Raw genomic sequence first — 15,062 nt, 5'->3', positions numbered from 1 at the left:
GAACAGCGTGAAAACAGGCTCGCGACTCAAAGAGATAATACTAAAATAAAGCGTGCTGAGGAATCACAAGAACAACGTGAAAACAGTCTTGAGGCTCAAAGAGAAATTACCAAAAAAATCATGCCGAGGAATCACAAGAACTACGTGAAAACAGGCTTGTGGCTCAAAGAGATAATGCCAAAAGAAAGCGTGCCGAGAAATCACAAGAACAACGTGAAAACAGGCTTGCGGCTAAAAGAGTAAATGCCAAAAGAAAGCGTGCCGAGGAATCACAAGAGCAACGTCAAAATTACCGCCTGGCATTCAGGTACAACCCAGTCGAGGATTATAGCTTGAGTAGATGTGTTCAAATCGGGACTATGTCTAAAATTTGTCCCTATGGCAAGGCCTTGAAATTTAAGGGTGAAACAATGGGAATGTGTTGCGCCTCAGAAAAAGTCAAACTTCCTCAACTGGCTGCACAACCAGAGCCATTGAAGACTTTATGACATTACAGACCGGGACACAAGGAATATAAATGACGACCGGGACACTCAAAGAGAAATTACAGACCGGGACACACGGAATATGGATGACGACCGGGACACTGGGACACAACTACAACGGAGACGCCGGAAGGGAACAGGGGGATATATAACCAACGACGGGGACACAGGGAATATTCGATTAGCTATCACCATCAACAAAGCTCAAGGGCAATCATTAGAAAAATGCAGTATAGATCTGAATCCGGGTTGTTTTCCCATGGACAATTATATGTTGCATGTTCAAGAGTCGGTAAACCTGACAATCTATTTATATGCACAGACAATGGGACAGAGAAGAATGTTGTGTATTCGCAAGTTTTACGTAGTTAAAAACATATATATATCTATCTATATTCACAGGTGGGACACAGGGACACAACTACAATGGCACGTAACGACTTACGCGCGCGGGGGGGATTAGGGGGGGGGGTGAAGCGCCCCCCATATATGTATATATATATATATATATATATATATATATATATATATATATATATATATATATATATATATATATATATATATATATATATATATATATAATATATATATATATATATATATAATGTAAATCACAACATAAGTATCTGCTTCAAGATAAAATTTGGAAATTAATGTTAAAGTAAACTTTCGAAGTAGCAAGGAAAAGGCAAGATTTTGTTTTAAAAACAAAAACAAATACCTTACCCATTGATGTACAGCTGACCACTTTTCTTTGATTTTCTCATTGCGAACTCTTTTGATTCACCAATATCACTCCCGTAGATAACGATATCTGCTCCATATTGCTTACACAGATGAACTTTCATTATTGGTGCAATAGTTGGCATTACCACAGTTACAGGGATCCCCAATTGCTTTCCATGGTAAGAAAGGGCAAGAGCATGGTTTCCAGCTGAGGCTGCAATGACACCAACTTGCTTTTGCTCTTCTGACAGAGACAAGAGGGTGTATCGAGCACCTCTTTCTTTGAAACTAAAAGAAATATTAAAATCAACTGTTGTTTTGTCTTCATTTTGAGTATCTCATGGAGCTAATATAAGGGCTGTACATTTCCAGATAGATTTCTGTAGTCTTACCAATATGCAACATTTAAATAAACATAGCCACTACTAGACGGTCGAATTGCCTTTGCACAGTCTCTCAATTAATTAAATCATACCACCAACAACAGAAAAATAAAGACAACACAACGAAGAAGGAGAAGAAACAACTAAACCCTGATCTTCACAAGAAACCGACTCACACCCTGCATCTCGACTAAGAAATTTTGAAAAATGATTTAAATGAAGAAACTGTTCCAGAGCCCCCTAGAGTTGTCCAGGAGACTTATATATATTTTATCCTTCGACAAAGTACATGGTCGCTTAAATACTTTTTTATTCAACTAAATTAATGGCGATGTAATTGGACTGTTTTTGGCCTATTGGTGAACCATCTGTGGCTGGGTTTTGGATTGATCTCTGATTGGCAATTCGGACCCCAGAGGTCAGTCCAAGCTGCCGCAAGGTTGGCCGACAGGCTTGCTACTAGTCCCTGTAAAAAAGACCAGCAACCGAAATGTCTGCTATCGCCGATATATCCATTAATGAATATAAAGGACTTTTATCCTTTGTTCATAAACATTCGCACATATTAATTGGCATATTTGCACTTTTGGCTGAATATTTTTGCCAAAGTTTGTCATAATGCAGAATGCGACAGATTCTTTGGATTTCACTAAATATTTCTCAAGTAGTAATATACTTGTAATTGTTTCCGCACCAAAATTTATTCTTTGGATACCTATTTTAAGCTGCAGCATGAACATCTAACTTGGTGGATAAACATAACTAGGTGGATAAAAACACATCTTGATATATATCCTACTAGCCAAACAATTAATTCTCTCCGATGAAGCAGGAACATTGAACTTGGTTGATAATGTCCAGAGATAATTATTCATGTAGTTTTTCTTTATAAATTCCTAGCAAACATATTATCAACCTGTTTAGATAGGCTAAGTTGGCTCTCATGCTTTGCTAGACCTGGCTAGCTAGCTAAATATACTAGTTTGATAGTTTTGGCAACACTTAAGCATCGTTGCCTATTATTTTTAAATTATGTAGAACGAAATTTTTAGACATTTTAAATTGGGCAGATTCCCTATTTAATGTTTATATTCATAATTGACAGTGGAACTCAATCACTAGGGTTCCACTTTGATTTGGATAAACAAACAAACAAACAACTTTTTTCCTCGCGCCTCTCAATACAAAATTTATATACAACTGACACCTTTTTAAAAGAAAAATGTTATGGCAGGGCGAAGAGCGGATCGACTGCGGCACGATTTCCATTTAAAGTCGTCCTACGTTAAAAGTCTCGAGATATGGTATGTTTATGTTTAGGCTATTGGAGAAGGCTTCCAGTGATTTCATCTTTTCGACTGAGAATGGTAGTTTGTTCCAGATCCTGATGACCCTGGGTATGAACGAATGTTGGTAAGAATTAGATCTTGCAATCTTCATCTTCACGGGCTCCAATTGCAGACTGTGCGATCTTGTGTTACTTTGGGGAGTTATTTGAACAAGCTTGTCTTTTACGTTTCCAAAATTCTCATGAACTATCTTGAAGAGGGTTTTTAAGTCTAAGATCGTTCTTCTTGTCTCAAGTTTATGGAGAGTGAGCCTTCTTAGAGCTTCGTCATACGGAAGGTTTCTGAATCCTTGAAGTCCTTTTACAAAGCGTTTCTGGACCCGTTCTATTCTGTCAATATCCTTTTTGAGATATGGCGACCAGATGACAGTGGCGTATTCAAGCTGTGGTCTGACGTAGCTTGTGTATGCTGAGATATACCCCGTTCCTCCTTTCCGTAAATTTACCCCGTTCCGTAAATTTCTAATGAGTGCCTAACTTAAAGTTTAGTTTTTTTCTCCAGGTTCTTTTAGAGCCCAAGAAATTTTAGAATCATACAAAAAAAAAATGGATGCCGAAGACAAATTGGCATTGGCTAATCGAGGAAAACCAGGAAAAGTGTAAATAAATGAAAATGAGATAATTTACAGCCAGTAGAAAAAAAGAGTGGAAGCTCAAATATTTTCCTTTTGTAACTGAGGATTGTTGATTGGAAGTCTTGGCCAAAGCATTTATATTTTCCTTATTATTTTTTCACTAGCTTTATATTTTCTTGTTTTCCGGCGATTTCTCAAATTATCAGGATAAAAATATAATTACCTTCCAGTATACTGAAGGAAATCCTTTTTAAAGTAAACTTGCATCCCAGTCGACTCTGAGATGTGAGAGGGCTGAAAAAAATAGGTAGGATTAATAATAACCGATTTAAGCGCACAATAGGAAAGCACAGTTTAATCATTCACGAAGAGAGACAAAAAACTCTCAAAAGGAGCACAGTTATCCAAAATCAAAACGGATTTTGCATTTTTTGTCGAAATTTATGTTTTGTTGAAGATTGACCGAATCATTAATCTTAATTTCTTTTTATTTTAGGTTCCATTTAGATGTTTAAAGTTGTTTTTGCACGTTTTAAGTTTTACCATTCAAGTCTAGATGACTTTATTACTGCTTGTTTTAGGTTTTAATATTGCTTTTTAATTCTCTTTGATTTTTTTTAAAGACTGCTTCATAATTAGTAAAAAAATATATAAAGTGTTTCACTAATTTCTAAATATTGTAAGGTATAAAAAAAGAAGAATTAAAAAAAAACTCTTTATCCTGATATGCACTGAATCTGGATGGATAAAAAAAAATGATTTTTCTTCAAAGCAATTGGCTTCTATTTACCACCACATCCTAATACAGAAAATTCAACGAATTTTAACTCCAGTAGGCTTAGAACCGTGATTGCCAACGAAGGGCTCACGCCGCACGGAGTAGTTTGGTGGGTCATGGGCAGGACGTGCACCCTTTGGCTGAAAATACTCTACAGCCTTAATTCAAAAAAAAATATTTTTCGATGTAGAGTCACATTCATATGCATTTAAAGAGCAAAAGATATACATGATAATATTGCAGTGACGTCATGCATTGTATGAAAGGTTTTGTATTGTATACAGACCAACATTTTCGTTTGCATAAAATATACCTAAAGGACAACTCGAAAGAAGATACCAAGTTGGTGGCATTTTAAGCTTCCTTCAGATGAATACGCCTAAACTTTTGAGTAACAGAATTTAAATATCACGAAGGTGGGGGTAAAAATTCTATGCTTGGGGTTTTTCCATGGGGGAATTTTCCGTTGGGAAGGAAGTTTCCAGGAGATGAACTTGTCAGGGGAAATCGTACACTTGGGAAATTTGCAAGACTTCCTAGACAAAATTCTTTTTATATGTCTTGCTTTCGCTTTTCCGTCTAAATTTTACGCGTTGAGTTGTTAAGGGTAACTGTCCTGGGTAAATTTTCACCAAGATTGAATTGTCCAGAGGATATTTCCGTCGGGAGTGTATTTCCTCGTGGAGGTAGGGCCACATTTCTTAGGATTATTTAAAAAACGATCAAAAATTAAATAAAAGGCAAGTTTTTTCAACTGATAGTAAGGAAAAACTTTAAAACTTCAAACGAACAGAAACTATTATGTATATGAAGAAGGTTGCCTTCTGCTCAACACCTTACTCTTTACGCTAAAGTATGAATTTTGTCCCAATCCCTTAAGAAAGACTCTTGAAACACAAGGGTCATTTAATTAGAACAATCACAGCCTTTGTTTTAAGTACTAAAAAACTTTAGCGTGAAGAATGATGTGTTGAGAAGAAGGCGTCCCCCTTCATATACTTAATAATTGCTGTTCGTTTAAGTTTTAATGTTGCTCCTTACTTTCAGTTGAAAAAAACTTGTTTTTTTTATTTAGTCTCAGAAATGGTCATCTTCATCACGTGTCTTTGTATTCAAATGTCGCGCACGTGCAGTAAAACCCTTCAAAAATTATTAAAGGAAGAAACAAAATCTAAGAAAAGCGTAATTGTTCGGGGTAAATTTTCACCAGGATTGGATTACCTAGAGAATAAATCCGTGAGGAGGAAGGAGTTTTCAGCGGAGGTGTAGCCAGATTTCCTGGTATTATTTAAAAAACGATCAAAAATTAAATAAAAACAAATTTTTTCAACTTAAAGTAAGGAGCAGCATTAAAAGTTTAAACAAATAGAAATTATTACGTATATGAGGGTGGTTGCTCTTCCTCAACACCTCACTCTTTACGCTTTTTTATAAGTACTAAAAACTTTAGCGTAAAGTGCAAGGTGTTGAGGAAGAGCAATCCCCCCACCATGTACGTAAAAATTTCTTTTCGTCTTAAGTTTTAATGTTGCTCCCTACTTCCAGTCGAATTTTTTTTTTTTTTCTGTTTAATTACTATAAAGGACAGGTATTTGTGTAGTTGATTTTTTTTTGGGGGGGAGCGACCCAGTGAAACTTAGGACTCTCCTGCTGGTATTTTTACCCCTCCATTCATATAATTATTGCAAATTTTGACCTTTTGGGGGGTACTGCACCACCCCCTTTAAATTTGTTCTTGTTATAATATGTTGAGTGTCATTGACATGCAAAGACTATACTATTGCAATGAATTCTGTTTGTTTTTCAATTTTTCAAATTTTGAAAACTAAACGGTGCAATAAATAAAAATTCGAAAAAAGCTAGCCGATTTTCTTTGTGAAGAAAACAAATAAGATAAAAAGTAATTACATTTGATCCTGTTATCAACATTTATAAGCGTAAACATTGATTTATTCTTAAAAGATAAGACATTGAGAAAAACAAATTTCGTTATTCCATGCCTAAAAACTAACACATTGAAAATAAGCAATTAATCCACACTTAAAACGGACATAATTTACCATACACAGGGGTGATGCTGCCACGCCCCCAAAAGGCTAGAATGCTATTTGTGCTTTGGTTAAAGAAACTAAATTTTTTTTTGTAAAGCTTTTTTTTATTATAATATTGAAAAATTAAGTATTGCTCTAACTTCTAGGATTTTTTCTTTATGTTAACATATTTTTAATAATTAACTTGGTTATTTTGATGTTATTGGGTGAAAATTTCCATCTTGGGTTTTGGATTTTAACATCCGTCCCTTTCAAATAATTAAATAAATAAAAAACATGTTTTTTGCAACTGAAAGTAAAAAGCGACATTAAAACTTAAAACAAACACAAATTATTCCATGTATGGAAGGCGCTATCCCCTCCTCAACACATCACTCTTGACGCTAAAGTTTGACTCTTGTGTCACAGCTCTACTTTTTAAAACAATTAAAACTTTAGCGTAAAGAGCGAGGCGTTAAGGACGGGACAGTCCCTTCCATATGCGGAATAATTTCTGTTCGTTTTAAGTTTTAATGTCGCTCCTTATTTTCAGATGAAAAAAAAACTTTTTTGATTTGATTTCTGAACGTTTTTCAACTAATGCTAGTTCGATTTTGGATCACCATGCATGAAAAACTAAAACAAATTTGCATATTAATTTTGGCAGATTTATTCTGTATGAAGGGTTGCCCCCTCCTCAATACCTTGTTTTTTACACTAAAGCTGTTAGGACTTTTAAAATAGCTTCCTATTCCAATGAAACGGCCTCCGTGTTTCAGTAGACATTCTCAAAAAGTTGGGACAAACGGTCAAACTTTAGCGTAAAGAGCAAGGTATTGAAGAGGGGTTAACCCTTCATATACAGAATAATTAATGTTCGTTTTTCAAATAATACCGGTAAATCTGCTTCGCCTTCTATGCAAAACACCCCTTTCCTTCACGGAAAACTACTCTGTGAAAATTTCACCTAACGTACTGTTCACTCCCACCCCCACCAAATTCCCTCCAGACAGTTCCATCTTCACTGAGAATCTCCATCCCTGTAAATTGCTTGCGGAGGAATCAGCCTCGAAAATTCTCATTAGCATTATTTCATTTGTAAGAAACTTTAATCTCTAATTGGTTTCTCGATCACTCCAGGAATGCCCCCTTCCGTGGAAACTATTTCACGGGAATCAAAACACACGGAAAAAAACCTCTGGATAATTGCCCCGGAATATCTCCACATGAAAAATTTGACAAAGAGAATGTAAGATAATTAAAAATGATTTTAATGTTGAGAGAAATTAAATCGATCTTTCAGCTATACTGAACAAAATGACTATCTCAAAATTTTGATCGGATAATTTTGGCGAGAAATGGGCGTTGGAGGAAGCCCAGTTGTCCTCCAGTCTTTTCGGTCACTTAAAAAGGGCACTAGAACTTTCATCGAATGCACCCCCTCCCAATGTTCTACGATACGTTATTTCGTTACAATCACCCCTGGAAAAAAAAACGCAGTAGAGTTATATATTTTTGCAAATAGGAGCTTTAAACTTCGACTCTAGGGTTTTTCTGGTACGCTGAATCTTACGGTAAGATTTTCATTTGGATTCCTTTAATTTTAGGGGGTGTTTTCCCCCTATTTCAAAAACAAGGCAAATTTTCCCAGGCTCGTAGCTTTTGATGGTTAACATTAAACTTGATGGATCTTATACATTTGAAATGGACATAATAAGCTGATTTTTTTATGTATTTATTGATATTAATGTTCCTTTTTAGAGTTTCGGTTGATGTTGAACCGAGTCTCTCCTCACTCCCACAGTCTCTCCTCGTTATCACAAACTGTTTGAAACAGAAGATCAATAGTGCAAATTGACTTTCCAACGTGACTTAGAAATTTGGTTTTCAGTAAGGTCGTAGCCAGGGTTTTGCTCTTGGGGGGGGGGGGGTAGGCTTACTGAAAAGAAGATTTAAAAATTTGCTTGTATACATTTTTGCTACGTTTATACGAGTCGGACAAAATTTCGAGAGGGGGGAGGGTTCAAAACTCCAACCCCCTCGTACATACGGCCTTGGCTGTCGGTAAAGCAAAAGTGACATTCTAGCCTCTTGGGGGGTTTTAGGTCTGTAATAGAACCCTTATGGATTGCAATATATGCTACTTTCGGCTATTATTTGTTTACTCGGAGTGACTTCAGGACATTTTACATTGTAATATTAGAGGTTACGACCGGATGTGTGTTTGGTTTCTTGTTTGTTTTCCTCTTCTTTATGTGTTTTACTTTATTAAGCTTAATTCGTTTTTTTTTATTGATAAAGCCTTCCAGACTTATTGTCAAAATGTTCGGATTTCTTCATTATGTAAAGTTTGCTGTTTCTTTCTACTGCTTTGCTTAAAATATCACACCAGTTTTTACTACATATTTATTTGTTAAATTCAAGGGAAAGAACTAGTAATCGAGACATTAGGTCAGTAATGTTGAGGGAAAAAGGCATAATAAATATTTTGCAAGTACAAATAACAAAGTGCAATTTAGTACAAAAAAAGAGAAAAACAAACGAAAGGCAAAAAACTAAAAAGGAAGCTTGAAAAGAAAACAAACAAGAAGTCCACAGTCAAAATAACACTAAAAAAGCTTTTGGATTTTTCTTTGAAGCCTACTTGTTAATCAAAGGAGTTAGCCAAAGGGACTTCTAAGAATTGATCTATGATTCTATGATGTAAAAATTTATTCTTAGTTTAACTATTCATCCTTATTTTTAAAGATCCTCTTTGCAAATGTGAGAGGAGATGCTATAGCGTTGCCTATAGTAGAGGCCATGTATTCAATGTTGTATGTCAGGCTTCAAGTTTTTTTCCCCAGAGGCACTTCATATAGAAGGGTTGTCATATGACCTTCGGAAACGACTCATTTGATTGGAAATCAAAAGCAGTAGTGCCCCTTTTAAGATAAAAGTGATGGGGGAGTGACTAGCCTTCCCCTACCCCCAAGCCCTCTTTTCCCCAAATACATATTTTTTAGTTTTGTTTTAGTTTTGGCCTTTTTAACTTTCTGAAATTTTGCCGCTTAATTTTTTTTTTACTAATGAATGCCTTTGCCTTTCCAATTTTGTTGTTTTTGCATTGTTTAGCCAGTATTTAGTTGTTGTGTTATTCTTATGACATTTTTTTTATTTTTTGGTTTTATGACTCAGAAATGCGAATTCATTCCTTCAGGACTTATGGTAGATATTTTTTGAAAGTAAATACCGTATCTTTATCTTTACCACTTGTGAGCTGATAGTACTGTCTGTGTTTGACTGAATCTTGATAAATTCCCACTTCCTTTGTCTCTGACTCTAAAAAGAATTCGATTCATTTCTCTCAGGCTGTGGTAAAAGCTTGATTCATCTATTTCAGACTTTAGTATACGAATTGTGAGCTGATAGTAGTGTCTGTTTTTGACTGTATACTGATAAAATCCCACTTCATACGTCTCCAACTCTAAAAAGAATTCGATTCATCTCTCAGACTTTGGTAAAAACCTAATTCAACTTTTCAGACTCTGGTATACTTGTGACCTTACAATAGTGTCTGTGTTTGACTGAATCTGAACAAATTCCCCACTTTATATGTCTTTGATTCTAAAAAGACTTCGATTTAATCTCTCTCAGACTTTGGTAAAAACCCAATTCATCTATTTTTGACCTTAGTATGCCACTTTTTAGCTGATAATAGTGTCTATGCCTGACTGAATCTTGATAGAATCCCACTTCACTTGTCTCTAACTTAAGAAATAATCCAATTCATCTCTCTCAGAATATGGTAAAAACCTAATTCATCTATTTCAGATTCTAGTATATCACTTGTGAGCTGGTGGTAGTGTCTATGTTTGACTGAATCTTGATGAATTCCCACTTCATATGTCTCTAACTCTAAAAAGAATCCTGTTCATATCTCTCATACTCTGGTAACAATCTAATTTATCTATTTCAGACTCAAGTATACTACTTGTGAGCTGATAGTAGTGTTTGTGTTTGACTGAATCTTAATAAATTCCCACTTCATACGTCTCTATCTCTAAAAAAAAGATGCGATTCATCTTTCTCAGATTTTGGTAAAAACCTAATTCATCTATTTTAGACTCTAGTATAACGCTTGTGAGCTGATGATAGTGTCTGTGTTTGACTGAATCTTCATAAATTCCTGCTTCATACGTCTCTAGCTCTAAAAAGAATACGATCCATCTCTCTTAGGACTTTGGTAAAAAGCCTAATCCATCTATTTTAGACTCAAGTAAACCACTTTTGAAATGCCTTTCTTGGCGTCTTATAGTATAACACATTTAAAATCCTTCTTTATATTCACTCAGCGAAAACTTGTATAAGCTAATCATTATTTCTTCATGTTCCACAGCTAATAACTAAAGTGCACAGTCAAATATAATATCAAAAGAGGATTTTTTCAAGTCAATAGCAAAAGAAATTCACTTTGATATTTCTGAGCTACAAAATGAAAACGAAAAATATATGTTAGTCGTTAAGTTTTGGCCTAGAAAAACAATATTTATAATGCCATTTATTTGGACTTATCTTTTTTTTACTTAGTTTTATTTATTTATTTTAATATTAGTTAAAATTCTATTCTAGGCGCCTTTTAACATTAAACATTTAAAATCTCACTTTATATTCTTTTAATATACCCTTCCTATGAATGTGTAAGCCGGTTTCATTCAACCTAAATTAAACAAAAAATTATTCATATAATTATCATTAGATTTACCTTGGTAATCATGCTCAGACAGGAATATTATGCAAATGAGGTAAGCGTCTGAGGCGTGTCTGTTAGTAGGTCAATAAATTAAATTCGATTGTCCAATTTTTAGAGTCGTAGGCACTTCTTAGTGCCCAAATAAGGGTTTATAGTAGGGAGTGCCTGTGGTCCCACTACTATGGCTTGAGATATCAATTTGAAACTTTCAGGGAGTGTTAAGGAGTTCATATGAGCCTCAAATTTGACTTGGGGAGAGGGTGGAGGTAAATCAAAATCCAATATGGGTCTCCACATCGTTAAAATGCATTATCTGTAATATTTTGGGGACGGCTTTGGGATGAAACTGAAAGATTCGGGTACTGTTAGGGAAATGAAGGGGAAGAGTGGAGAAAGGGGCGTTTAAACTTTGAATAGAAGGGAGGGAAAAGGGCTGAAATGATTTGGTCTCTGATGCACAAAAAATATTTTTGCTCCAATGGGAATTCAATGCGATTAGGTAGCAAGGTAAATCAAAAGACACTATGCATTACCAGTTTATCAAATTGCTTATCTACAGATTCCGGGGAAGGCTTGGGGCATCACAAGTGGACACTTTCAGGACGATATGAAAGGTAAATTGAAACAATTCATTTATCCAAGCAATTAAAATTGAATACCTGAAACATCCCAGGAACGACATGTGGAGATCGAGCTGAAACTCTCGCAGTATTGCCAGTAGGAAGAGTTGAACCAATGGCACTGCTTATTTTTGTGTTTAGAGGAAAGACATATGGAGGGCACCGAATGGGTGTCGTCTCTTAAAAATGTTTTACAGTTAGCCCCAGTAAAACTTTAAAAAATGATTTGTTTCCAATGGCTAACAACTAGCTGGGCATGTATATTGAGCCAAAAGAGTTAAAGACGGATAAAATTGTGAAAAAATGGATTGTGAAAAATGAGAATGGACCTTAAATAGAATATATTTTAAAAAATTTTCTTTTATAATTATAACAACGAAAAATCAAACTGACTAAACTTCCAGGATCTGATGTCATTGTATATTAATAATCAGTCTACTGTCGATAGTTCTTTGCGGTAATCTTGAATGTTATGGCAATTTCCTTCTCTTTTTGTCAATGTTTTCACAAATAAAAACCTCACTTTCCAAAATACATATCATTTTCAATAAAACACTTATTACACTCGAGCCGTAGAGAGAGTGCCATTCACCACTCTTAATTGCAAACGTTGCTTAGCCCAGTGGTAATTTTTTGTTTTTGTTGATGTAATGGGAAATAAAACACCACACACTTCACAATAAAAGTAAAAGTCAAGCGGCAATAATGCTCTAGCCTTTTGATGTCATGTTTGATGCAATTGTTCATCATATGTTTATGTTTGGCGCGTCATTGCATCAGTGATGCATTCAGCTACCTTGACGTTTGACGCAATTGTTCACACCATATTTTTGTTTGATGCATCAATGCATCAGTAATGCATTTAGTTATCTTTATGTTTTGTGCAATTATTCACGGCAACTTCTGCTAATTGTAGATTCCTTTAGTTTATTGGTAATAAATTCTATTCGTTTTGAGTCTGAATTACCTTATGACTTTATTTCTACCTTTCTCAGGTTTTGATAGGGCACTTTATATTTTTTGAAAAGTCATTTGTTGGAAAGCGTTTTTTAGATTTAATATATAAAAAGAACTTACCATACAGGGAGTATTTATCACACCACTCTTGATTTTGTAAGCTGCTGCTGCAACATCTTCATATTTTACAACCTTGGGATTCTCCGGATCACAGGCTGGGTCGAAGAAAATGTCAGGATCAGTCTAAAAATATTCAGAGGTAAAAACAGATTAAATAATATGATATACTATGAAATAGTATTTTGAGCTTTATCAAGTTGTACTTGTATGGAACCAGAAGTAATGCTGGGTTATGCTTTATCCTCATGCACATAAATTATTTTGACGAATTTTGTCCGAATGATCACTGAACGGCTCTGAGAGAACATTGGATTGAACAGGAAGGTAAAAGTCCCCTTACCTTAAAGTAAGGAGGTGGCATGAGCTACCCAGCTAGAATGAAACTCAAAACTTTACATCAAAAAGATTGAATTAGCAATAAATGAAGATAAAAAGGTTATACTAGATATCGAGAAAAAATTGACAAAGTCGAAGGCTCTACTGAGAAAATTGAACATGAGGGAGTCTTCATAATTGACTACCTTCAGTTTTGCTGAAACACAAGCAGGGTCGAAGAACATACAAAGAACAGAATATAATATCTCACAGCTATGTTAGAAGAAATTATTGCGAAATAGTGTTTTGAGCATTTCCAGGATTGTATTTTGTGTATGTATCAAAGGGAAGGTATAACACACCTAGATTTAGATTAAAGATGTGACTTGAGCTGCCCAGCTAAGACATACTCAGAATTTAACATTAAAAAAGCCTAATTAGAAATAAATGGTGATGATAGGGTCATATTGGGTACTGAGGAAACGAATAAAGAGGATAGCTTCAATGAAAAAATTAATTGACTGCAAAGTTTGTATATTCGGCAGCTTCTAGGGGCTTTGGATCACCAATAGGGTCAAAGAGAATGGTGCTGTAACAAATTACTTTTGCGTTATTTACTTAGTACGAGGAACTTTCAAGCGGGGTAACGACAATTGAAAAATATGTTTGAGATTTCGATTCCAATCTATGTCTTGCTCAGCATTCTAGTAGTCGTAGCTCATCAAGAGCTGTCTAAAGCATGAAACATTCATTTAATAAAAATCCTTGCGTTGCAACAGATACATCTTATTTGAAAGAAATAATTCACTTTTATACTTGCGGACTTACATCTCCCATTCAGACATAGCAATCGCCAACATCAAGCTTTTCAGACCTCGGTTTTAAAGCTGCAACGACAAGTGGCTGCAGTTCTTGATATTTGAGAGTCTCTTGAAGCTTGATCCAGCAAAAGGTATATGGTACTAAACGTTGGCGATATGACAATTTCTAGGAGGAAAACCAACGAAGTCGGTAAACCTTTTGTCGTTTTCTATTAACCGGTCATCAATGGCGATAGTGTGGAGTCGCTTGCTCTTGGTGATAATTATCATTACTTTTATGCTGATAGCATCAATTTGCAAGCCAAAAGTCTGCATTACTCGACTCGGGAGAAAATAAAAAGTGCATACACGACGATTGCCGCAGAAAAGCTAGGTTTCCGAAAGAAACCAAAGGAAAGGTGGATCTCTGACATAACATGGAAACTGATTGACGAACGAAAGGCACTTAAGCAAGCCATGCTCATAGATACTACAAGGTGTTCAGAGCTGGCAACAAAACAATTATACAAAGAAAAAGATAAAGAGGTAAAAAAGAGTGCAAGAAAGGACAAGAGACAGTTCCTTGAAAAAAAAGCAGCTTTAGCTGAAGAAGCTGCTAGGAAGGGTGACTCCAAGACTGTCTACTGATTGACAAATGAGATGGTAGGAAAACAAAGCAGCCGAATCACCCTTGTCAAGGACGAAAATGGATCAATTATATCTGATCCAGAAAAAATTGACGAGAGATGGGCTTCACATTTCGAAAAATTTCTGAACAGACCGAGAACTTGCGACCAAGCTAACGTACCTGATATCCCTTTTATGTATCTAGACATCAATACAGATCCTCCGAGTGCTGAGGAGATCATGCATGTAGATCATGCACTTTTATAACATCGATCCCACCGAAATGACGTCAATATAAAAAAGACTGCAGCAACTTGGCCATGTCCTCCGAAGACGCGATCACAACATCGTAAGTAAATGCTTCTAGCTGCTCCTTTGCCAGATTAGCACAGTCAATTAGGCGGTTCATTGAAAAATTGGTTGGCAACTGTCAGAAACGACAATGACCCTATTGGCAGAATTCAGAAGTTTGGCAGAAGGTGGGGGAGCTGGTGGCTTCCGTTTGCTGAAGAACTGGCTTAAGATCATAGCAGATGGAAGTAGATAATACCAGGTGAGGCGCT

At 35.6% G+C, this 15,062-nt stretch overlaps 1 protein-coding gene across 3 annotated transcripts in view; it reads right to left on the bottom strand.

The window, feature by feature from the left end:
* Nucleotides 1–15,062, bottom strand: part of LOC136041991 (L-threonine ammonia-lyase-like) — a 71,985-nt gene that overhangs the window by 41,981 nt on the left and 14,942 nt on the right. For all 3 annotated transcript variants that reach the window (XM_065726817.1, XM_065726816.1, XM_065726818.1), the window contains exons 3-5: nucleotides 12,758–12,880; nucleotides 3,744–3,814; nucleotides 1,215–1,502 (exon numbers count right to left, since the gene is read on the bottom strand). In XM_065726817.1, the coding sequence (XP_065582889.1) occupies nucleotides 1,215–1,502; nucleotides 3,744–3,814; nucleotides 12,758–12,880 (482 nt within the window). The remainder of the gene's footprint in view (nucleotides 1–1,214; nucleotides 1,503–3,743; nucleotides 3,815–12,757; nucleotides 12,881–15,062) is intronic.

Source organism: Artemia franciscana, unplaced genomic scaffold, assembly GCF_032884065.1.
Source record: "Artemia franciscana unplaced genomic scaffold, ASM3288406v1 PGA_scaffold_53, whole genome shotgun sequence".
Classification (NCBI taxonomy): domain Eukaryota; kingdom Metazoa; phylum Arthropoda; class Branchiopoda; order Anostraca; family Artemiidae; genus Artemia; species Artemia franciscana.
This window is presented reverse-complemented; position numbering and strand designations above follow the sequence as displayed.